At 40.2% G+C, this 27,170-nt stretch overlaps 1 protein-coding gene across 1 annotated transcript in view; it reads left to right on the forward strand.

Annotated features, from left to right (window-relative positions):
• LOC311041310 (NACHT, LRR and PYD domains-containing protein 3-like) overlaps positions 1–22,156 on the forward strand; it is a gene marked incomplete at its 3' end in the record, with an annotated part of 35,888 nt that extends 13,732 nt beyond the window's left edge. Inside the window, exons 4-10 of the mRNA XM_084086212.1 lie at positions 15,067–15,307; positions 15,703–15,755; positions 16,158–17,988; positions 20,491–20,664; positions 21,167–21,337; positions 21,418–21,570; positions 22,117–22,156. Of these exons, the coding sequence (XP_083942338.1) occupies positions 15,067–15,307; positions 15,703–15,755; positions 16,158–17,988; positions 20,491–20,664; positions 21,167–21,337; positions 21,418–21,570; positions 22,117–22,156 (2,663 nt within the window). The remainder of the gene's footprint in view (positions 1–15,066; positions 15,308–15,702; positions 15,756–16,157; positions 17,989–20,490; positions 20,665–21,166; positions 21,338–21,417; positions 21,571–22,116) is intronic.
• Between the last annotated feature and the right edge of the window lie 5,014 nt (positions 22,157–27,170).

A 27,170-nucleotide genomic window follows, 5' to 3' on the forward strand; every position in this document is an offset into this window, starting at 1 on the left:
ACCCCACAACAGTCATCCAACATTAGAGGATAAACATTAATTCAATGTCTAACAAACATCAGAGTTTGACGTCAAACCAACGTTGGGTTATGACGTCAATCAAACTTTAATTTCCAACTACCCCACAACAGTCATCCAACGTTAGAGGTAAACATTAATTCAATGTCTAACTAACATCAGAGTTTGACGTAAAATAACGTCGGGTTATGACGTCAATCAAACTTTCATTTTCAACTTACCCACAACCGTCATCCAACGTTATAGGCCAACATTAATTCAATGTCTAACTAACATCAGGAGTTTGACGTCAAACCAACGTTGGGTTAAGACGTCAATCAATTTAACTTAAATACAACTTGTATCCGACGTTAGATCACAACGTTAATTCTATGTCTAAATAACATCAGAGTTTGACATCAGACCAACGTTGGGTTTTGACGTCAATCAAACTTTCATTTTCAACTTAAATACAACTCGTATCCGACGTTAGATCACAACGTTAATTCTATGTCTAAATAACATCAGAGTTTGACGTCAAACCAACGTTGAGAATAAAACGTCAATCCATCGTTAGCATGACGTCAACCTCCAGAGTTACCCAGTGGGCACAGGATGTCATTTTAATGTTGATATCTTGTCACAACAAGATATCAACGTTAAAATGACGTCCTGTGCCCGTACTGAGTGGGCGGTGGGAACAGGACATCTTACAGACGTCATTTTGACGTCAATGTCTCATCATCACGACGTCAGACAACCAACAACAAATTACGTCTTGTTTCAGTGTCAAGTTTTACAAAGGTGAAAATACAATATCAGACAATATTATTTGACAACGTTTAATAAAACAACATTATTAAATATTTTTTAAACTTGTAATTGGCAAATTTGAAGAAGTAGTATAAACAAACAGAAATTACTAGTCATATTGTTGTCCAAACATTATTCCATTTGTGAAACTTTAAAATAATTAAACAATACAAATCAATAAAAACAATGAAGTGCATTATTTGAGGCATGTCTATAACATATGTACCAAGGGCAAAAACGTCAAAAAGACAGAGAAATAACACTAATAAGTGTTTAACTCTCACAGGAGTTTAACTCCTGTAGATACAATCACTTAAAACAATGTAAATACATTACATTACATTACAGTCATTTAGCAGACGCTTTTATCCAAAGCGACTTACAATAAGTGCCTTCAACATAGGTAGGGAACGAAACTACTAATCACCAGAAGTCTTAAGTGCATTTCCTGTAAAAACAAGCAACCAAGAGTATACCTAGCGCTAAGGTGAAAGTGCAATATATCTGCTACCTACTTTCTTAAACAGATGAGACAAAATAGCAAAATCAAGTGAGCATGAGCTAATACGAAAAGTGTATCGACTAAACAAGATCCAATAAAAGTACAACAATACAGCAATAGTTCGTACAACTAGTTAACAACAAGTAGGCCAGGCAAAGAGGAAGGGTAGTGTTTCTTGAAGAGGTGGGTTTTCAGCCTGCGGCGAAAGATGGGCAGTGACTCTGCTGTCCTGACATCAGTGGGAAGTTCATTCCACCACTGTGGGGCCAGAACAGAAAAAAGTCGTGACCGTGTCGATCGACCAGAAGACCCTTGAGTGACGAGGCAATCAGTCGCCCCAAGGTGGCAGACCGAAGTGGTCGGGCAGGGGTGTAGGCATTGACCATAGCCCGGAGGTAAGAGGGAGCTGTTCCTTTCACTGCCCTATAGGCTAGCACCAGGGTTTTAAACTGAATGCGAGCTGCTACAGCAGTGCAGAGAATGGAGAAGGATAGTTGTGTGGGAGAACTTGGGGCGGTTGAACACCAGACGAGCCGCAGCTTTCTGAACAAGCTCCAGAGGTCTGATGGCAGACGCCGGAGCACCAGCAAGGAGGGAGTTGCAGTAGTCCAGGCGGGAGATGACAAGAGCCTGGATGAGCACCTGGGCTGCTGAGAGAGAGAGAGAGAGAGAGAGAGAGAGAGAGAGAGAGAGAGAGAGAGAGAGACTATAACGCCTGTCTCTCTTACTGTCCTGTTTCCAGCTCTATCACGAGCTCCCGTAAATCACTTGGAGAGTCTCCTCTGCATCATTCTGTTTAATTTGTTGAGGGATTCCATTCTTCTTTAGTTCCCCTAAAGATAAATGACAGAAATAAGCTATTTTAATAACTCTAGCTTGATTTTTACATTATGAAACATCTTTATTGACTGACAGATATATGTTCAAAAGTTTGGAATCAGTGAGAAATTATGCTTTTGAAATGAACTGAGTTTGCAGATATGAGTACTGTCTCTGATGGAATGGCCTTCACAATTGCCTGATCTAAATCCTATGTTAGGAACAGCTATACCGTAAGGTTCATGAGAAGTTTCATACAAACCAGTCTCAAAGTACGACAAATTCTACTGAAAATATGGGGTGAAATTTGACCTGGATATCTAGAGAATATAACATCTAAAATGCCTAAGGTCTATAAAGATATTGCTGGACATGGTGAATTATTTAATAAACAGAAATGTTGAAGAATAAGTATAAGTTATTATTATTATTATTACCCTTATTATTGTTATTATTACTATTATTTTATTATTATCATCAATGTATTGGCTGTACTTACTTAATTTTCAGTGATTCCAAACTCTTGAACTTAGGCATAATTGCCAACGTATATCAAAATAATCATATATCAATAATAATTTTGTGTAGCACTCCTTGTAAAAGTTACAGCTACTGGTGCAAACTTGTTTTGGCACCAGCCAAAACAACTATGCTGTTTTGGCACCAGCATAAAGTTGGCTAAATAGGGCAACTGTATGCTGTGGCATGCTTCTACTTGAGGTATTATTATTTATTCCCCCCTACAACATTTAAAATGAGAAAGATAAAGGAAAGGTCAAGGCAAAGTTACATCGGGCAATTAAAATGTTTAACTTACCATATACAACGTCAAAGAGACGCAGGCCCCGGGGACTTATTCTTGCCATGATGTCAACAAAGGTTGTACTGGAGTGTCAATTCATGTGACATGAGGAACGGCATCATTCTTCTGGGTGCATCATCCAATGAAGTACCTCCTGTGTCTCCAACCATGACAACCTGAGAGTATGGTAAAAATCACAAGAAGAAAAATGCAATATTAAGTGAACAGCTAAGATATGATTCTATTGTTACACCTCTTAAGGTCTTTACACACCAGGGACATGACGAATAAATTATACAAATACTTCTTTAGAAATTATTGCTGCTATCGCATCAAAACTATTCATATACTGTAGATGATGCCTCATTTATACAGCGGTTTACCTGATTGAATGAAAATAAGAAAAAGATAAACTGATTTAAAAGGCATCTCATACTTGACACAAGATAGTTAGTTAGGACAATAGACTTCCTCTCACTATGGCCTCATGCCATCATGGCACAACTACTTCAGAGAAAACCCAAGAGGAAATTGTATTGTGAACCCAGTATGGTGAATTATATCGAATCTTCGGTTGAGTGAAACATCACATCCCTACCCTTTCATTATTAACACTATAAGACTGCTTTTACATTACACTGCTGACTGTAGTCTAATGTTTATTAGTTTATCTGTGCCTATGTTTAAATGTGTAAAAAGAAAACTATCATCAGGGTTCCCACACATTTCTACCAATTCATTTTCAAAACCTTTCCAGAGTATTTTATACCATTTTCAGGCCTATATAGCAATCATACAGCACAATAATGAGGCTATTATTCATTAGGCAATAATGAGGCTATGTGCTATGCCCTAAATAACAAAAATGACATTTGTATATATAGTCTTTCAAAAGCCACATTGAAGACATTCTTCCCAGACATTGCAGAGACGAGGGCCTCTGTTGCAGAATGTATATCAAGTGAATTATTTTCGAGTGAAGGCATCACGTGACAAAAACAACAGATAAACTAACAAATGCCTCACGCTGCAAAATATTATTAGCTTGTAGATCTGTTCTTTTTGAGATGTGGCGTCCATTATACATTAGGGGTGCGTTCAGAAATACGTTCTCCATTTGCCGCTCTGCATTTGCCGCTCTACGTTCTGCATGAGCCGCTCTAAAACATTCACAAATTGGCATTTTTTAAATAATGTATTTAATCAAATAAAAATATAAAAATAATCAAAGAAATTCCCTAAATTAAAAAACAAATGCTTAATAAGTAGTGAAAATAGCAGAGCTTGTAGATCTGCTATTTTCACTAGTTTGGGTCCCGGGCCTCCCGGGTCTTGAGCTTAAGAGTTTGGGAACCACTGCTCTAGCTAGGTGCCCTCCGGGCACACACCGACTGCCTCAAGTCAGAAGACGGGTAACAGGTTGTCTAAAGTTGGAGTAATGTTAGACATATTTTGGGACACGTTTTTAATGAACAAAATCAATAGCCAAAAACAATGCAGAACCAAACATTTCCCCAAAACATTTGATTGATTCCAAACCTTTTCAAGGCCTACATAACTCATTTCAAAATATTTCCAGGAATTTCACTGTGGGAAACCTAGATCATCTAATTCAATATCATTTTAAAATTCCAACCAATTTAAGTACATATTACCCCTCAAATTAACGCCCTCATAGTGTACTTACTTCGGATTGGTGGAGGCTCACCATTTCTGGATCACAGTTGTTACCGAGGTGTTTGGAAGCTGAAGACACACACACACACACACACACACACACACACACACACACACACACACACACACACACACACACACACACACACACACACACACACACACACACACACACACACAAAGCATAACATACAGTACATGAAGCCAGGTGGATACTTATAATGTTACTTTACAAACCAATGCATATCAAAAAGAAATAAGAAGTTCACATACAGTTGTCTACACCTGGCAGCTACTTTTACAGTACCATCACATGATGTGCTGTGGAAGGCAGCTGATATGTTGATTATGCTTGGACATACATATTCATACAACTATAGTAATTGAGAAGAAAAAACTGATCATCAGATAGGCTATCTCTGCCTTCCGAAACGTCTGTGGACATTTACATTCAATATGGGCTGGAACATGATGTTGGGTATTGGTTACTTACCAACACAACTTAAAACCAACACAAAATCAACGTTTAATGATGTTAGAAGTTAACATTGTGTAGACAATAGCATAATAACGTTATTTAGACGTTGTGTTTTGGTCACGATACCCGACAACAGTATGTCAGTAGACGTCAGTACGACGTTAGCATGATACGTTGAACAGATGTTGGGTATTGGTTACTTACCAACACAACTTAAAACTAACCAGATTTCAACGTTTAATGATGTTAGAATGTAACATTGTGTTGACGTTAGCATAATGACGTTAAGCAGACGTTAGGTTTTGGTTAAAATACCCGACAACAGTATGTCAGTATTGTATGTCAATATGATGTTAGCATAATACGTTGAACAGACGTTGGGTATTGGTTACTTACCAACACAACTTAAAACCAACAAAAAATCAACATTTAATGATGTTACAACTTAACATTGTGTGGACGTTAGCATAAAGACGTTAAGCAGACAACAGTATGTAATTATTCTACATCAATATGACATTAGCATGATACATTGAACAAATGTTGGGTATTGGTTACTTACTTGCAACACGTGCCTATGTGAAGCTGAAGGAATCACCTCACTCAGTCATAAACAGAATGTAGAACTTTTTTTTTTAAACAAACGGTCAAATATTTCATTTGAAGTTAGAAGGAAATTAATTATTAACTCACCTGTGCAAAAGATTGTGATTCTAGAAGTCCTGGGAGGCTCAAATAAACATCTCCATGGCATGCACAAACACACATGTCTCTCTTCCTCCAATTCAAACTGCACTGTGCAGCACTGCATTCAGTTACTTTTGCCCCGCCCAGTCTGGTATTATACAACTGTGGTCCTGCCCAAAAGTCGTCCAATGAAAGAGCAGAACATTGCTATACTGCTCAGTGATTGGAGGAGGCACTTGACAATCCAGTTTGAAATGTATTTTTGTGGGAATGTAAGTTTGCATTGTAACACATTATGTGTCATACTGTATGACACATGCTGAAATGCAAAAAGTGAAATATTTCCTTCTACCATTTATTTGATTAACAATTAATATAATGCAAAACTAAAGAACTGCAACAGCAATGAAACATGAGCAATGATGAAAAGCAGTACATTTAATCAAGTACTATACTTAGTATTGTATTTTTTAAATTCACTTGTGTGTTTCCATCTTTTGATACTTTATTATTCTACACCACTACATATCAGGGCAAACAATTATTTAACTTTTTGTGATTGATTGATTGATTGCTGTATTAGAAATTTAAACAGTATGAGGTACAGTCAGACATTTAGGCTGAAAGGATAACAAAAAAAAGTGTCTGTCTGTCCGTCCGTCCGTCCACCCAGCAGTACATAGTGGTGTGGATGATAAACGGTGTCACAGTCACACACTCTTGCTCCATATGTCACAACTAAGGAAGACCCTGGTTTTGAGGTAGGCCGGAGTCTATGCATTTTAATGTATTGATGCATTTCTTTTCATATGGGTTTATTATTTAGGGCAGCATAGGTTACTGGTTAGATAATCAGAAGGTCCCCGGTTTGCCTCAAAGGCCCTGGACGGGGCGAGGTGTCCTGAGCAAGACACACCCCTACAGTCCACCCACCCCAAGCGCTCAACATAAAACATTTGAGCAGCCATAAGCTGTGTGAAGCTGAAACTGAATTTGCCCTCTGGAACTAAGGAAGGTCTCCTGAAGCAAACTAAGGGCAAATTATTGACGATAAAGAGTTGACATGGCTGTCTACCTACCTCACTGTCGGTCGCATTCCTTTAAGATGCAGCTGGCTGATCACCGACAACTAACATCTGCTAAAGCAGAAGGGAAAAGGTATAACTGGCCTTAACCATGTTGCCTTGGCTCTAAATCCACACTAGCAAAGAAACCTGTAGCTAATCAGTCTCACATACAGCCCCAGGTTCACTATAGGTGGGCTGCTGGCATGTGCCCCAGGAGCAACTTGATGGTATTTGTCTGAAAGTCAAATTCAGTTATCTGGAAAAGGCTGAGGGTTATAGAACTGCACAAACACTTTTCTGGGCCATGGGGTGGCCCTGTAGCTCATCTGAAAGAATATAGTTGATCACAGATGAAACAGCTACAAATTGATCTGGTTGGACTTTTGCAGGTTAAGCAGATGCTAGATCATTACTCTATGTCACAACCCTCAATACTTATTGTCCTATTCTACAGCCAGACCGTGTTGGATTTTGTTTAAGTAACAGCCACATTAACCCAGCAAAATATCTACATCTAATGAGGTTTGAATGTTGAGGGGATCTTGAAGTTTAGCAGACATTGTGTTTTGGTCACAATACCCGACAACAGCAAGTCAGTATTCTACATCAGTTCGACGTTAGTATAATACGTTGAACAAACATTGGGTATTGGTTACTTACCAACACAACCTAAAACTAACCAGATATCTACGTTTAATGATGTTAGAATGTAACATTGTGTGGACGTTAGCATAATAACGTTGAGCAGACATTGGGTTTTGGTCACTATACCCGACAACAGCATGTCAGTATTCCACGTCAGTTCGATGTTAGTATGATACGATGAACAGACGTTGGGTATTGGTTACTTACCAACTCAACCTAAAACTAACCAGATATCTACGTTTAATGATGTTAGAATGTAACATTGTGTCGACGTTAGCATAATAACGTTGAGCAGACACTGGGTTTTGGTCACCATACCCGACAACAGCATGTCAGTATTCTACGTCAGTTCGTAGTTAGTATAATACGTTGAACAGACGTTGGGTATTGGTTACTTACCAACACAACCTAAAACTAACCAGATATCAACGTTTAATGATGTTAGAATGTTAAATTGTGTAGACGTTAGCATAATAACATTGAGCAGACATTGGGTTTTGGTCACAATATCCGACAACATCATGTCAGTATTCTACGTCAGTTCGACGTTGGTATATTACGTTGAACAGACATTGGGTATTGGTTACTTACCAACACAACCTAAAACTAACCAGATATCTACGTTTAATGATGTTAGAATGTAACATTGTGTGGACGTTAGCATAATAACGTTGAGCAGACATTGGGTTTTGGTCACAATATCCGACAACAGCATGTCAGTATTCTACGTTAGTATGATACGTTAAACAGACGTTTGGTATTGGTTACTTACCGACACAACCTAAAACTAGCCAGATATCTACGTTTAATGATGTTAGAATGTAACATTGTGTGGACGTTAGCATACTAACGTTGAGCAGCCACTGGGTTTTGGTCACAATACCCGACAACAGCATGTCAGTATTCTACGTCAGTTCGACGTTAGTATAATACATTGAACAGACGTTGGGTATTGGTTACTTACGAACACAACCTAAAACTAACCAGATATCTACGTTTAATGATGTTAGAATGTAACATTGTGTGGACGTTAGCATAATAACGTTGAGCAGACATTGGATTTTGGTCACAATATCCGACAACAGCATGTCAGTATTCTACGTCAGTTCGACGTTAGTATAATACGTTGCACAGATGTTGGGTATTGGTTACTTACCAACACAACCTAAAATCAACCAGATATCTACGTTTAATGATGTTAGAATGTAGCATTGTGTGGACGTTAGCATAATAACGTTGAGCAGACATTGGGTTTTGGTCACCATACCCGACAACAGCATGTCAGTATTCCACGTCAGTTCGACGTTAGTATGATACGATGAACGGACGTTGGGTATTGGTTACATACCAACACAACCTAAAACGAACCAGATATCTACGTTTAATGATGTTAGAATGTAACATTGTGTCGACGTTAGCATAATAACGTTGAGCAGACACTAGGTTTTGGTCACCATACCCGACAACAGCATGTCAGTATTCTACGTCAGTTCGACGTTAGTATAATACGTTGAACAGATGTTGGGTATTGGTTACTTACCAACACAACCTAAAACTAACCAGATATCTACGTTTAATGATGTTAGAATGTAGCATTGTGTGGACGTTAGCATAATAACGTTGAGCAGACATTGGGTTTTGGTCACCATACCCGACAACAGCATGTCAGTATTCCACGTCAGTTCGACGTTAGTATGATACGATAAACAGACGTTGGGTATTGGTTACATACCAACACAACCTAAAACTAACCAGATATCTACGTTTAATGATGTTAGAATGTAAAATTGTGTCGACGTTAGCATAATAACGTTGAGCAGACACTAGGTTTTGGTCACCATACCCGACAACAGCATGTCAGTATTCCACGTCAGTTCGACGTTAGTATAATACGTTGAACAAACGTTGGGTATTGGTTACTTACCAACACAACCTAAAACTAACCAGATATCTACGTTTAATGATGTTAGAATGTAGCATTGTGTGGAAGTTAGCATAATAACGTTGAGCAGACACTGGGTTCTGGTCACCATACCCGACAACAGCATGTCAGTATTCTACGTCAGTTCGACGTTAGTATATTACGTTGAACAGACGTTGAGTATTGGTTACTTACCAACACAACCTAAAACTAACCAGATATCTACGTTTAATGATTTTAGAATGTAACATTGTGTGGACATTAGCATACTAACGTTAAGACGACATTGGGTTTTGGTCATAAAACCCGACCACAGCATGTCAGTTTTCTACATGAGTGTGACGTTAGCTTGATACGTTGAACAGACGTTAAGAATTGGTTGCTTACCAACAAAACCTAAAATCAACCAGATATCTACGTTTATTGATGTTAGAATGTAACATTGTGTGGACGTTAGCATAATAACGTTGAGCAGACATTGGGTTTTGGTCACAATATCCGACAACAGTATGTCAGTATTCCACGTCAGTTCGACGTTAGTATGATACGTTGAACAGACGTTGAGAATTGGTTACTTACCAACACAACCTAAAACTAACCAGATATCTACGTTTAATGATGTTAGAATGTAACATTGTGTCGACGTTAGCATAATAACGTTGAGCAGACACTGGGTTTTGGTCAACATACCCGACCACAGCATGTCAGTATTCTACGTCAGTTCGACGTTAGTATAATACGTTGAAAAGACGTTCGGTATTGGTTACTTACCAACACAACCTAAAACTAACCAGATATCTACGTTTAATGATGTTAGAATGTAGCATTGTGTGGACGTTAGCATAATAACGTTGAGCAGACACTGGGTTCTGGTCACCATACCCGACAACAGCATGTCAGTATTCTACGTCAGTTCGACGTTAGTATAATACGTTGAACAGACGTTGAGTATTGGTTACTTACCAACACAACCTAAAGCTAACCAGATATCTACGTTTAATGATGTTAGAATGTAACATTGTGTCGACGTTAGCATAATAACGTTGAGCAGACACTGGGTTTTGGTCACCATACCCGACAACAGCAGGTCAGTATTCTACGTCAGTTCGACGTTAGTATAATACGTTTAACAGATGTTGGGTAGTGGTTACTTACCAACACAACCTAAAACTAACCAGATATCTACGTTTAATGATGTTAGAATGTAACATTGTGTGGACGTTAGCATAATAACGTCGAGCAAACATTGGGTTTTGGTCACAATATCCGACCACAGCATGTCAGTATTCTACGTCAGTGTGACGTTAGCTTGATACGTTGAACAGACGTTAAGAATTGGTTACTTACCAACACAACCTAAAATCAACCAGATATCTACGTTTAATGATGTTAGAATGTAACATTGTGTGGACGTTAGCATAATAACGTCGAGCAGACATTGGGTTTTGGTCACAATATCCGACCACAGCATGTCAGTATTCTACGTCAGTGTGACGTTAGCTTGATACGTTGAACAGACGTTAAGAATTGGTTACTTACCAACACAACCTAAAATCAACCAGATATCTACGTTTAATGATGTTAGAATGTAACATTGTGTGGACGTTAGCATAATAACGTTGAGCAGACATTGGATTTTGGTCACAATATCCGACAACAGCATGTCAGTATTCTACGTCAGTTCGACGTTAGTATAATACGTTGAACAGACGTTAGGTATTGGTTACTTACCAACACAACCTAAAACTAACCAGATATCTACGTTTAATGATGTTAGTATGTAACATTGTGTGGACATTAGCATACTAACGTTAAGACGACATTGGGTTTTGGTCACAAAACCCGACAACAGCATGTCAGTATTCTACGTCAGTGTGACGTTAGCTTGATACGTTGAACAGACGTTAAGAATTGGTTACTTACCAACACAACCTAAAATCAACCAGATATCTACGTTTATTGATGTTAGAATGTAACATTGTGTGGACGTTAGCATTATAACGTTGAGCAGACACTGGGTTTTGGTCACAATACCCGACAACAGCATGTCAGTGTTCTACGTCAGTTTGACGTTAGTATGATACGTTGAACAGACGTTGAGAATTGGTTACTTACCGACACAACCTAAAATCAACCAGATATCAACGTCAGTTGACGTCAAATAAATACGTTAATACGACGTCCATATCAGACGTTGTTCTGACGTTGGATTTTGGTTGACCAACGTCGCAACCTAAATTCAACTAAATAACAACGTCAAATGACGTCGCGTGCCAGCTGGGACTCTAGTAACTTACTCTTCATGAACGCACTCATACAAATAAAGGGACGTGAGACGCTGCGGACCGTCTCAACGTGAGTTCAATGTAAACACTGAGGACCCCAACACTCGCAGGGCTACCTAAAAGCCTGACTGAAGTGGAAAACTTAGCTGCCCAAAAGGGTGCCTGAACAAAACGAACGTAACGTGAAACTCAAAACAAAAGAGAAGGGAATTTATTACAGTTATAGTTAACACTGATATGGACAACAAGACCCTGGACCAATGACTATTGGGCCGATTGTCAAAGAAAAGAAACAAAATCAAAGTCAAGTTTCTGTATTCTGTATCACATTCATAATATTTTGTTATGGTGTCTTAATTTCTGTTTGGTTGAGATTGACTTAGAGTACATAAAAAATAGAAGGGAGGAATTGTTATGTATTTGAGTCTTGGCACTACTATTATATTGGCAGCTTACAGTTCCTTTAAGATAGGTTGTTACGTCATCATTAGCGGACCGTGTCTGTAGTATAAGCGCGTTGAATAAGTAAACAATGGATAAACTCTCTAACCTTGTTTGAGTCGTTATTATGCTGTTTATGTAAGTAGATAAACATAACAGCGACCACCCCACCATTTTGCCCTGGAATGTCACCAGTAAAGCCTGTATTTCTCCGAACATGTACAAATGCTAAATATAAGGTGTTTACCCACTTGCCTCAAATGTTAATTAGGTGTCCGGTGTGTTTGTGTAATGTATTAATCCATATTTTTCAATAAAGAAGTGTTTTAATCCTGTCTATGGCCGATTCTGTCGGAATTTCCCAATGGGCGGTAGTGAGGGAGCGCATCCGGTGCAAGCCGGAATTACACTCAATGTAAACAGGAAGTAAACGAGCGGGGAAATGGCGTTCGGTCACAGGCGGGATTAAAACACTTCTTTATTGAAGAATATGGACTAATACATTACACAAATACTCCGGACACCTAGTTAATATTTGGGGCAAGCGGATAAGCACCATATATTTTACATTATGTAGCGAGGTGGGGGCACCCCAAAAATCGGGCTTAGCCTAGGGCCCATTCTTAAGTTAACCTGGCCCTGCCAATGGGATCCCGCAGTATTTTTCTTGGGAGATTTTGAACCCGCTCCTCTAGACCAGATATCAGACGCGTTAGGGCAGCCTAGGGCGACACTGGAAAATACTCTGAGGGACCTAATAAATCAGCTCTAAATACAACTGATAGCCTGGCGGGGGGGGGGGGGGGGGGAGTGGTGGAATCTGCATCATGTCTTTACATATGGTCTATTATGCATCGGCTACAAGCAATACATCGTTTGACATATTTTTTCTTTTTTATATATATGTGTTGACAAATGTTGGGCATATACTATTTAATTTGAGGTTTGTCACTGTTTATCATCTAGTTTAGTCATTTATTTTGCATGAAGAATAAAGCATTCTAACGACGCCTCTGGGGCTGACTTGAGAACGGGCAGATTGAATGCCGGTACGATCAAAATATGGTCGTAAATTGCTTAGCGAATCGGGGCCAATGTGAGTACGTGTTTAGCCTGACTGACTTTGTGTAGGCCTAGGTACTTTAGATTGATTATAAATGTGAAATATAAAGCTAGGGATTTAATATTGTAGACAATAGGTGCTTAGTTCATTAAAGGAGTAGTTCACCCAAAAAAATACTTATTTTCTATCAATTACTCACCTAATGAAGCCTTGAATTCATGGAGATTTTTTAATTTTTGTCGCTTTCCTGAGCCAATAATTTGATGACCGGTAGGAGACAACTCAAGTCTCCTACCGGGGACTCCTTTAAGAAAGGCTTCACCATACACTACATGTGAGCTACAAGCCTATATTTACACAGTATACTTTCACTTTTCTGGCTAAAAACATTTTATAAAGAAAAAGTCCTTCATCAATGCATTGAGCTAGGTAAGTGACTCATCTTAACAGTTAGTTTGCTCACATGTGTGTTTTAATTTAATTTGAACATTGTTTTATTTACTGCAGCCTCTGCCTTATTTGCAGAGCCTCTGCCACTAATGTAGTGAGTGTAGGAGTAGGAGTCAGACCATCCGACTCACGGGCAACCATTTTTAACAGCGAATAATAATGGTTATTGAGGCGATTTACAAACCCAAGTCAGTTTCTTTTCATCCATGGTCCTTTTCAATAACTGGAAGGGAAATGGAGGGGAAATGTGAAAGCTAAATAAAAATGTATTATCTGCATTTGAGGTGACGGAACACCTTCTATATTTCACAGAGTGCAGCAGGCAGGTTCCAGAAAAAACCTTGTGCACTGCATTTGAGACACACAAATGCAATTAACTTAATATCAGTTACTGTCATGTAATACCAGGTTTCTTATACAAGTCTGTTGTCTTTTCTAACTCAACAATAGTTGTAACATCAGACCAGCATGAAGCTACAGACACTGACCCACCAATGTCAACTCCAACGTCAACAAGTACAGGAGTCTCTAAAGCTAAAGGTAAGCTGACACTATGAATAGATGTGCTATGAGCTGTTCACATTCTTTACCTGTAGTCTGTAGTATTCCTTTAAGTGCTTCATATACAGTACTAAGTTAAAACAGGGTCACATACATCATAATGAAACAGATCTAACATTCCATTCACATGATCACTTTCCATCCATATATTTTTATACTGGAAGGATTGTTGGCTAATCCAATGATTGATGAGCCATTTAAATTCCCCCCAAAACAGACATAGGTGTATACAAACATTTGCTAATATTCCATTAATCTCTCAAGAACAGATTCATTGCTGCGCTTGAATCTGTCTGGAGGCGTGTTGAAAACCCATGCACAGTAGATACAAGTGGGCGGATCAGGAAGCAGGCCGCATTTTACCCAATCAAATGTAGTGGGCGGGATTTACATCTCCGCGCTCATTTCCCACTGGAAACAAACCAAAACTCATTTAACAATAGCGTCCTCCAAGCCGACAAAACCACGGAAAGTTAGTAACATTTTAACTTGCTCTTTCATCATAGAAACAAGTGGGCTTATAACCAAAAGGATCCATGTTCTTTGGGAGAAATGGTGTTAGTGTTCCGTGGAGAAATATTGTTAGTGGGAATGAAAACCACCGAAAGTGGAGGGCTGAGGACAGACCAAAACCCCGGTGTCCTTGAGCATGGGTCCCAGAGTCAAATGGAAATGTGAAAAACAGCAGAGGGCGCTGTTTTTCCTTTTTATTTGACGATGGGTTCCCAGATTGATATTCCATTAACAGAGGAATGGAAAGTCTTTGCATTTTAAAATGTAGAATGTTCAGAAACGTGTTTAAATGGGTTTGGCCCAGCGTATCACCAAGAACTACATTTTCATTCCACTTATCTTCAGATAATCACTTTGTCGATGAACACCGGCTTGGCCTGGTTCAGAGAGTGTCCATGGTCAAACCCATCCTGGATCTGCTCCTTCAGGAGCGTGTTATCATCCAGGAGGGCTACAATAATGTGATGGGCAATATCACCCCTCAGGATAAGATGAGGGAGCTATACAATCTCCTTAACAGCAGAAGAGCCAAAGACATTTTCTACAAAGGGCTTGAAGCAAATGAGAAGGGTCTTCTTGATGAGCTGTAAGTAATACTCATTTATGTTCCTATTTAGGCCAAACATTGTATTAGTACAGGACAATGTACCTTTTCAGGCCATGATGCTTTCACTATCATGTGTCATTCTCATTTATCCTCTTTCTATTTCCAAGAGATTCACTTTAATGCCAGTACATTCATAAGTCTTACAATATTAATTAGAATTGTTTACCCAATATTTTCATATAGTTAATCTTATGTGTGTCACTGTGGTGTTAACTTTGCATTAGGTGATCTTCAAGAGACAAAATAAGTCTTAGTTATAATCTATGAATATGATAATTAAGTTACTGACAATTTTTGGTTTGTGTTTATATAGGATGTTAGATTTACTGTATATGCAGTATAGTCAGTAAAGAAAAATATGAATTTCACAACAGGAACGCTCAGCCCAGTGCAGCACAACCCAAAGGAACAGCTGCTTCTGTCTCAGGTCAGTGCTGTTTATAATGTAATGATGGGTCATTCCTACTATTATATAGATGTATATTTTAGCCAAGTAACTTTCTTCGAACAATACATTTTTTGTTTTGTTTGACTTAGTTTTCATTGGACATTAAACTTACATTACACTTACACTCATTAAATTACATTGTATAACAGTTAACATGTTTCTGATAATGGTAGCATGTAGCATTGTTGCATCAGACATGTCAGATCATCTTGGGATAACATGGGTCCTCAGGTTTGTACAAAACAGCTGGAGTAAAGTAAAGTAATGTAAAGTAAAGTAAACAAAGTAAAGTATAAAAGATCTGGACAAAAAAATAGTAATAAAAATGTCAAGTGAAAACATTTTGTTCAATATCTAAAGGAATTGTTTTGTTCCTTACAGATTTCCTGGTGAAAACACAAAAAGATACACGTCCTATTACACAATACCAAAACGAGCTTAAAACAAAAGTAGAGGACCCATTTGCATGTGTACCTGACGGGACAGTCCAAAGGGCGGATAAGAAGGATTTTGAAGAATGTTACACACGTCTCAAAATCGCACGTGTGGATGACACAGAGATCAGCAGGTCACCTGAGGTTGCACAGATGGAGAGGAAGACAGGGCAGGAGATCCAACTCAGTGAAATCTTTACACACCCTTCTGGACAAAACAAACGCATGAGAACAGTTATGTCGATTGGCGAAGCAGGAGTTGGCAAAACCTTTCTCGTACACAAGTATGTCTCTGACTGGGCAAAGAAAAAAGATCAAGATCCCCATCTCACATTCGTGCTCCAATTCCGCCAACTCAATTTGCTGCAGGGCCGAAAGTTTAGTTTGGCTCAGCTAATTCATGAATGCAACCCCACATATGAATGCATCTCAGAAGAAGCCCTTAATGACATCTTCACCAAGCTGCAGACGTCAGGAGAGGCAAATTACGACAAGAGTCCCTGCAAAGTTCAGTTTGTCCTGGATGGATTCGATGAAAGCCACATGACCTTAGACTTCAAAACCCACCATGAATGCTCTAAGGACTTGTCCCAGGCCGCATCACTGGAGGTTCTGCTGGTCAACCTCATCAAAGGGAGACTGCTTCCCTGTGCTCAAATCTGGATAACCACACGCCCTGCAGCAGCCAAACAGATCCCTGAACGCTTCGTTGACATGGTAATAGAGGTGAAAGGATTCACTGATGAAATGAAGGAGAAGTACATCACGAAGAGAATCGGAGATGAAAAGCAGGCCAGCAGAATCATCTCACACGTCAAAGCATCAAAGAACCTCCTTATCATGTGTGACACCCCAGTCTTCTGTTCAATCATTGCCGACGTTCTGCAGCACAAGTTGAAGACAGATGAGAGAGGAGAGCTTCCCAAGACCCTGGCTGAGATTTACAGCCACTTCATCTTTGTCCAGACAAAGATGAAGTGGCTAAAGCAGGATGAGAATATACAGGAACTCACAGAGGCTGATAAAGCAGTTCTTCTGAAGCTGGGCAGGCTGGCGTTTGAACATCTGCTGAAAGGCCGCCTCATTTTCTACAAAGAAGACCTGAACAGATGTCACCTTGATATTAAAGAGGGTCCAGTGGACTCAGGACTGTGCACAGAGATCTTCAAACAAGACAGTAAATTCTCCCAGAAAACAGTCTACTGCTTTGTTCATCTGAGCATCCAGGAGTTTCTGGCTGCAGTCTACCTGTTGGACTGTTTCACACAGAAGAACATGGAGGTACTGAAGGCATTCCTGAACAATGATGATTTCAACAGCAACAGTTCCCTGTCTGACTTCTTGAAAGCTGCAATTGAAGAAGCCCTGCAGAGTGAAAGTGGCCACCTGGACCTCTTTGTCCGTTTCCTTCATGGAATCTCACTGGAGTCCAACCAAAGCGGGTTAGGAGGCCTTTTGGGTCAGATAGTGAACAGTCCAGAGGAGATCCAGAAAGCCATCGCCAACCTGAAGAGGATGGATCCCTGCAGTGGCTCTCCTGACAGGTGTATCAACATCTTTCAATGTTTGATGGAGATGAAGGCCCACTCAGTAAGTCAGGGGATCCAACAGTACCTGGAATCAGGAAAGAAACTCTCTGAGATCCAATGTTCAGCTCTGGTCAGATTGCTGCAGATGTCAGAGGAGGTTCTCGAGGTGTTGGACCTGCAGAAATACAACACATCAAAGAATGGGCGACACACACTGGTCCCAGCTGTGAGGAACTGCAAAAAGGCTCAGTTAGTGTTTTTTGTCTTTTCAGAACACAAAACATATTTTTCCCATTATAGTTCGTTGGTAACAAACTACAGAAATACAAAGAAACAAATAAACAAATGGGATAATAAGTCACACCATCTCCCCCTCCTCCCACAATAGAACACCATAAAATACTCCTGACCACTTGAGCCCTATTTCATGAGTCGTTGTTACAAAATGACAACGTTTGAACAAGGGCTCAAGTGTTAACGTCAGCTGTTTTTGCCGTGTGATACCATATTATGACATGTCATACTAGCTGATCTATAAGTAACAATCTATAAGATCACAAAGCACGCACAACACTGTTCTTACTAGGTCCTAGTTATCCTACTACTTTAATTGGAATGACCTCCAAAATGTGTTTGGGGTTGCTCAACACACAAACACTCCATTTGGCCCGAAACTTGCCACCGACTGTTGATCAGAGCTCTGGCTATAATATAGTCTTCTTTCCCCGCCTTCAATGTACTTACATATTGCACGGTTAATATGAAACTACATTTCCCACTACATCTTAACATTGTAGCCACAGCATCGTTCCTTAGAGCTAATCTGGTCTAGATGTGAGGGCCGCAAAGCGGTCCAAACCTCTAGTCAAAATATATGTAAAAAAAAAACAAATGGTGTTTCAGTTTAATCAGAACAATATCCACTGATATATAATGAAAATATGTAAATATGGTGGTAACCAACATCAACTCTACACAAATGCTATATCACATACAACAACTGATTCACATCTCTCGTGGTTTCCTGGTAAGCAGTGGCGTAGACCGACTTTATTTGCTGTGGGCTTTTGTATCATAAGGGCCCTTGATATGGATGCATCACATGCACCAATTTCACTGGTTTAAACAACATTTACAGTAACCAACTAAGATAGCCTATACTAGTCTAAAATTAAGGAAACACTCAGAAACAGCCACAACTGTTCACATTAACAATTTGATCTGTATAAGGCCATTAAGACATTTAAAGGCTAAATATAATAACGAAAATGTATTTTAAATGCAGCTGAGAAACTTTGGTCAACTTCATTATGTACTTGCATAATACATGGTCTTTTGGTCGCAAACAATTTACCTAGTAAGTCTACTTTGGATCTGAAGGATAGGGTTAGGTACAGACCAATTGGAAACACTTGGACCCTACCTGGTCGTAGTGCCTGTTCCAGTGGTCCTGTCATCAAGAATGACTGATGCTGCTACAGCTAAATCCTTTGGTCTCCGACGGCCGCAACATAGTCTCCACCTCCTCTTAAACACCTTTGGTTTTGGTCAAACTGATCCCCAGCTTGGGAGCAACAGGAGGTTGTTTGTTAATCTATTCCAGATAGACGCATGGTGGCTGGAATGGAATACAAGAACGCTTTTCCCAAAACACGCTCGCCCCGGGTCTAATGTGGCGGTCTGTCCGCGAAACGAATAGGGGCGAGTGTGTTTTGGGGAGAGTGTTCTGATTACCACCGGAATCTTCTCGTCAATGAGAATTGCGGAAATAATGTAAATAATATTATGGGGATATAAAACTATAGGCTACATAATATATTGGAAATTAAAAAAAATAAATATAATAGCAGATGCCTTTACTGTGATATGGGCGTCTATTTTTATGTTAATCAAAAACAAATTAATTAAACTTAAATCAATTAATTAATCCCCTCCTGGGGGGCCCCCTTGTGTGGAAGTACCGTGTATGGGTTATGAGAACCCATACAGCAACCCTATACAAATTACACCACTGCTAGTAAGTCAACCACAAGAGATGTGGCTGTACAAATTATAGTCAGTATTACTAGTAGTACTAATATTGAACTGTATCTATTCTGGTACTACATTGATATGCACGCACACACACACACACACACACACACACACACACACACACACACGCACGCACGCACGCACGCACGCACGCACGCACGCACGCACGCACGCACGCACGCACGCACGCACGCACGCACGCACACACACACACACACGCACACACACACACACACACAGGGTACAGAGAACATGGTACCAACCAGAACAACAGGAAAACTCTGTACTATTCACAAGAGTCCTCTTTAGCTATTTGTAACGTAACAGACCATAACACCAATGAGAACTGGATCATACCATTCGTAAAGGGGTGTAGAGAGAATGGACTTTTAACAATGAACATGGACATTACTTAGGTTTACTCACACACACACACACACACACACACACACACACACACACACACACACACACACACACACACACACACACACACACACACACACACACACACACACACACACACACACACACACACACACACACAGTTACTTAATACATCATGCAAGTTTCACTCTGTTCTCTGGTTTCCTGTTCTTACTTTATGTTAATGAATGGATAACTAGGTAGAATGCCTCTTAGTTATCTTCCTTGACAGTGAACATGGTCTAATTCATTGTCATAATCTCTGATTTTGCATTCAATCTTTTTGTACAGACTTGTTGGCTGTGGACTCGACAAGACACACATTGAAGTTGTGGCTTCAGCTCTCAGCTCTAATCCTTCCCATTTGAGAGAACTAGATCTCAGTGACAACGCCTTGGACGATTCAGATCTGGAGCGACTGTGTGCTGCACTGAAGAGTCCACATTGTAAACTGGAGAAACTTAGGTCAGATTAATTTACCATAATTAGTTTGATAAGTTATGTTTTAGTATGTATTTTAATCATTTGAGGAGTGTGAACACGTTTGATGATTGGGTATAGTGACTACAGTATGTACAGGCATACTGAGATACATTTAAAACTTGAACATCTCTGATTACACTAGACTTTGGATGATATTTTAATATCTAAGAAGATCAGAATGAAGAATGCAAATATCAATATGATAATACTTCTTTGGAAAGAGGAAACTGTTCGTGTTAGGGAGATGCAAATGCTTGTTTTGCTTCATGCAATGTCCTGCATAGGCTATGTGTGATTTTGAAAAATTTGACAACCTATTGCCGACTCGGATGGCACACTGCATTCTTAGCATGGGCACTCACTCACTCACTCACTCACCTCACTCACCCAAGCCCTTGTTGTCGGTGTGTGAGAGTGAAACTAAATGTGTGCTAAATGTACTATAGCACACAATCAGACATGTTGTGTTTTATGCTTCCTTTAGATTGACTCATTGCTGGTTGTCAGAGAGATGCTGTGAGATCCTGGCCTCAGCTCTCAGCTTTATTCCCTCCCTAAGAGAATTGTGCCTCAGCTTCAACAACTTTAAGGATGCAGGACTGAAGAAGCTTTCAGATGGACTGAAGAGTCCACTTTGTCAACTGCAGACCCTGAGGTAAATAATGTGGTTTATTTTTGTGTGGATCTGTACTTGAACATCAAGTTCAGTTTGTTAAAGTCTTTATTTCTCTGCAGGTTGTCAGGCTGTGGGGTCACAGAGGAGGGCTGTTCTTCTCTGGTTTCAGCTTTGAAACTCAATCCTTCCTACCTGAAACACCTGGAGCTGAACTGCAACCATACAGGAGACTCTGGCCAGGAAATGCTATCTGTTGGATTGGAGACTGTCGAGTGAGTAGACATGGACTGTGTTCTGATTTGATTTGATTTGATTTTTTCTTTATTAAAGTGTCATGCTTCCAAAGGAAGCCCAGCCCATATGGACATACAGGACACTAGCATTTAATTTAACAAATGATGAACCAACATAATAATTCAAAACAATAAACAAACAAACAACAAACTAAAACACTCAAGCTTCCTGCCCATGGCAGATTACATAAATACAACTTAAAATACAACATTGGGCCTGTTACCTCACATCTTAACAGAGGACCGGACAAGAACCTATTTGAAGAGATGAGATTGTCTTCTACTCCAGGCACTAGAAACAAAATGTGCCGTCTTATATACCTCATAATTAAACAACGACTCCAACTTTTGGCCATCATCATCTTGCCAGAATAGATCAGGTTTTTGTCTTTGCATTACATCAAATAAAGGAACCCTCAAATCGTCATACAGAGTACAATGAAAACATAAAATGGAATTCATTTTCGACATCTTTCAGGTCACATACATTGCATATTCTATTCTCTTCTGGCACACCCTCAATAGCAAGAGGCAGGATACCAGCTCTCAGCTGAGCACACAATGACCGCTGGTTTCTGGTTAAAAAGGATTTGACATAGGACTCAGTACCAAAACACTGCTTAATCTGGACATCTAATCTAAGTTTTCGCTTAGACCATATTTTGTTTGACTATTTCTCTTTGCAATTACAAATTAGTTTTTCTTTCAACAGGTTAATGTTACAACGAAGCATATTATGAAAGATATAAGCCAAATCTGCCTCTCTGAGAATAGAAAAAACTGCCTTTATCCAGGGGTCATTGTGAGCCTTGGCCCAGTTGAAGACCTTTTTTGTTAGCCTACCCTCTGGCACATTAATGAGACGGTTCCACAACCGTATCACTTCTCCCTTTTGCCTAATCTCCATCGGTTCCCAACCCATATCTCCCTGGATTGCAAGAGAAGGGCAAATGCATGTACCCCAAGGAAACACCTTATGGCTCTATTCTGGATAGAATTTACTTTTTTGACATCCTTAAAACCCCAAACACCAGCTGCATAAACAAGAATAGGACAAACACATCAAGGTTCAAGGTTCATTTTATTTTGTTTCTCGAGAGAGAAATTTGTCTTGGAGTTAGAGCCCCACTGCATACATATAACATTCAACAGATCAAAGAAAAGAATACAAAAAACAACAATACAACAGTAAACACATAGACAAGATATACTGCACATATTCCCTTAACGAGGTGCGTCTAGACATTTCAAAGTCTTCTTTGTAGTCTTAGATTCAGTATTTGGATTGACATAGGAATGAAAGAATATTTATATTGATTATATTCCCACCTTGGCGTCCTATACCTTCTACCCGATGGTAGTAGATCATACTCTAGGTTCAGTACATGTAAGGGATCAGACATAGTATTCTGGGCCTGCCTTATTACTGCTTGCTCAAAGATGACCTGGGTCCTGATCGGGGGGTAGACATCCCCATAATCTTCCCCGCCATATTCACTAGTCTTGTAATTTGTGATTTGTACACAACCGTCAGGTTTCCGAACCAACTGGATATTCCGTATCTTAAGATGGACTCAATACTGGCCCTATAAAAAGTCAACATAATATTTCGACTGACTCCGAAGAGTCTAAGCCTTCGAAGGAAGTGTAGACGCTGGTGTATCTTTGAACACACAGTTGTAACATGTGTATGCCAGCTCAGATCCTTGTCAATCTGTACTCCTAGGTACTTGTATGAGGAGACTTGTTCTATGTTATGGTTGTGAATAGCGATCATGCTGTGGTCCCCTATGGACCTGGGGTCCACTAGGATCTCCTGTGTTTTGCTTACATTTATTTTCAGATGGTGTTGATCCCACCACTCTGTGAATTTGTCAACACCTGATGTGTGACTGACGATGTCACTGTTGCTCTTGAGCAGACTAATAATCACAGTGTCCTCTGAGAACTTTAAAACAAACTGATTCAGATTTGAGCTGACACAGTCATCAGTGTACAATGTAAACAGAAGGGAGGAACTAACTGTTCCTTGGGGCACCCCTGTACTGCATAGTGTCTCCTCTGAGAGCACTGAGTTAAATCTCACCCTCTGTGGTCTCTCCGAGAGGAAAGAGAAGTACCACTTTATTATAGAAGGGTTCACGTCCAACTGAGCTAGCTTACGTAACAGAATATCTGGATGTATTGTATTGAACTAAAATCAATAAAAAGTAATCTGGCATATGCTAGTTTGTTCTCCAAGTGTTTCAGAGTGAAATGGGCTAATGTAGAGATTGCATCGCATGTACTGCGGTTCTTAGAGTAAGCAAATTGGTACTGGTCTAGACGAGGTCCTACCTCCTTGCGGAGTTCCTCAGTAAGAATCCTCTCCAGTGTTTTTACTAGATTTGATGTTATAGCCACAGGTCTATAGTCATTATTCTCAGTTGGGCTTGCTTTTTTAGGGATAGGGACAATCACTGACTTTTTCCAAAGTTCAGGCACTTTATGTGAGTCTAAGGAGAGTTGGAAAAGCTTGTGCCACGCTGGGGCTAATTCCTCAGCACAGGTTTTTAAAAGGGAAGCATGCATTCCGTTTGGTCCCGTTGCTTTATTAGTCTGTATGTTCTTGAACACTCTACACACTGTATCCTGATCTATCACCATCCTGTCATTAATAGCATCACAGTTCAGACCTTTTATAACATCCTGACAACCCTGGGAAGTATCACATTCGAACCTCATAAAAAAATCATTGAGCTCATTAGCTCTAGCCCCCTCATCTAGAGCAAATACAGGCTTCCTTTCTGATTTCATATTGGTCATCTCCCTAATGGAGTCCCAGAGTCTTTTTGTGTTTAAATTGGCCAAGTCTTGTTCTGCGCGCTCTCTGAATTTCCTCCTTGCCACGCTCATTTCAATGCTCAGCTCCTTTTGTGCAGCTTTCAGGGCTGCTGTGTTCCCCGATCTGAAGGCCACATTTTTCCTCCGAATACACTCTTTGATCTCCTTCGTTAGATACGGTTTATTATTCGGATATTTCGTTATAGTTTTCTGTGGCACAATTAAATCAACACAAAAAGAAATATAGGCTGTAATAGCCTCCGTAGCCGTTTCAATATCTGCATCCTCAAAGAAAGTGTCCCAGTCAGTACACAGGAAGCATCCTTTCAGCTCCTCAGTGACGTCTGTAGACCACATATGCACTGTCTTCTTAACCGGCTTACTGGATTTGAATACAGATCGGTATTTCGGAATAAGATGGACAGTGTTATGGTCGGACATGCGTACATTTTTGTCATCGGTGGTACCTAGTGGAGGCCTGGCCCTCGCTACATAGGCCCCCTTTATGTTCCCATAATATTTGTCTAGGATTTTATCCTTCCTTGTTTTGCATTTCACATACTGTTCGAATCCCGGCAGGAATGTCTCCAGCTTGCAATGGTTCAGGTCCCCCAAAACAAGCATGGTTGCATCAGGCTTGTCCTGGAGGTGCCGGTGCACACAGTCCGCAATCCGACTGGCTGCTCTGGTGGCATTAGCATCTGGTGGGACATACACGACACATACAAAGATGTTAGAAATCTCCCTAGGTAGGTAGTATGGTCGTAGTGTGATGCATAACAGTTCGAGGTCGGTATTGCAGTTGTTGTCCCTGATTGCGACGTTACTGCACCAGTTGTCTCTGATGTAAACACTGAGGCCTCCCCCTGTTTGCTTTCCAGAGCTAGCCGCCCCTCTGTCAGACCGTATTAGCGTAAATCCTTCAATTTCTACGAGGCTATCTGATACCCCCTCATGGAACCATGTTTCTGTGAACACTAATAGCCCCGATTCACGGTATTCATAGCTGACCTTAAGTTGTGTCCGTAGTTCGCCCATTTTCCTCCTTAGCGACCGGGCATTGCACAGCAGTATGGCTGGTAGCGGCAGCTTAGCCGCTCTCCTAGCCCGCTGTCTGACGCCGCCTTTCCTTCCTCTTCTCCTGGCCCGTCCGGGTTGCCGCAGTAACTCCTGCCGCATCAGTTACCTGGGGACACAGGTTAGCAGGTTCGGCGGTGGTGGTATCTTGCCCTCCCGTAGCTGTAGCAGGTCCGTCCCGCTGTACACCAGACATTCACCCGTAGCCTCATACATTAGGCACTCCACAGCCCAGTTGCTGCTAACCAGGATTAGCCATGCTACGAGTAGCCACTCCATCCTCCTCCAGGTCATTCCTCTCTTCGACATTTCGTTGTCCAATTTAGTATCAAACCGTCCTCTGTGCAATGTGCAGTATATCAGACGCGGACATACATAAACACAGTAACTTGACGGAGACAATATAAAATAAAAAGACAAACAATGCAGATGGGCTCTACTCCGTGTCGCCGCAGGGCAGCGCCACCGGATGCTTTAATAATGGAACATTATTAACATGCATCATAGAGCTGTGAGTATGTGGAATAACCAATATCTTTACAGAATTTCATTTTACTAATAATTGACCCAACAGCTCTACCTGCAGAGTCTGCCAAAATTCCAATTCCAAAATCATAAGACATAAATTCATCTAGCGTAAAGCCCAAGTACTTATATGCATCAGTATAGTCCAGAGACAGGGTACCAAATGAGAAAATCTGAGAAGATCTTGTTGTACCTTTTTTTCTAAAGTGCACGATCTGAGTTTTACTCTGGTTGATCATAAGCCTCCATTTTGAGCACCAGACTTGAACAATATTCAGCATCTTCTGTAGATTATCTCCGGACTCTGCCAGAAGGACTATGTCATCCGCATAAAGTAAACAGTTTACAACAATATCATCCAAGATTACCCCTAAGCCTGAGTTTTTGATCTCCTGGACTAGATCATTAACAAAAATAGCGAATAAAGAGGGAGATAAAACATCTCCCTGCTTCAATCCAAATGGTGTTGAAAACCAGTAGTAATATCCAGTAGTAAAATCATTCACTTGAACAGATGCTACAGGAACCTGATTTAATGCTGTAATAGCTTTGTAAAATCTACCATCAACACCACTCTGGAGTAGTTCAAAGAACAGCAAATCTGTATTAACCCAATAAAAAGCCTTCTGAAAGTCTATAAAACATGCATAAGTAGATTTCCCCTCTTCAATTCTTGCTCTAATCACTGTGGTTACAGTATAGATGTGATCAATACAGGCCCTGTGCTTCCTGAATCCATTTTGCTCATCAGCCAGTGCATCAGATACCTCCAAATAATGAGAGAGCCTGCTGTTCAGGATACTTGAATATAGTTTGTAAACCGTACTCATGAGGCTAATGCCCCTATAATTTAAAGGGACCCTTGGGTCATTCTTAGCTGATTTAGGGATCGGTTTAATGATAGACTTATACAAACAAAACAACATAGACATGGAAACTGGAGAGAGAGAGAGAGAGAGAGAGAGAGAGAGAGAGAGAGAGATAGAGAGAGAGAGAGAGAGAGAGAGAGAGAGAGAGAGAAGAGAGAGAGAGAGAGAGAGAGAGAGAGAGAGAGAGAGAGAGAGAGAGAGAGAGAGAGAGAGAGAGACATGGAAACGGAATAGATTGAAGAGAGACATGGAAACGGAATAAATTGATGAGAGAGAGAGATGGAA

This window comes from Gymnoscopelus microlampas (genome assembly GCF_963454915.1).
Source record: "Gymnoscopelus microlampas genome assembly, contig: SCAFFOLD_26, whole genome shotgun sequence".
Classification (NCBI taxonomy): Eukaryota; Metazoa; Chordata; class Actinopteri; order Myctophiformes; family Myctophidae; genus Gymnoscopelus; species Gymnoscopelus microlampas.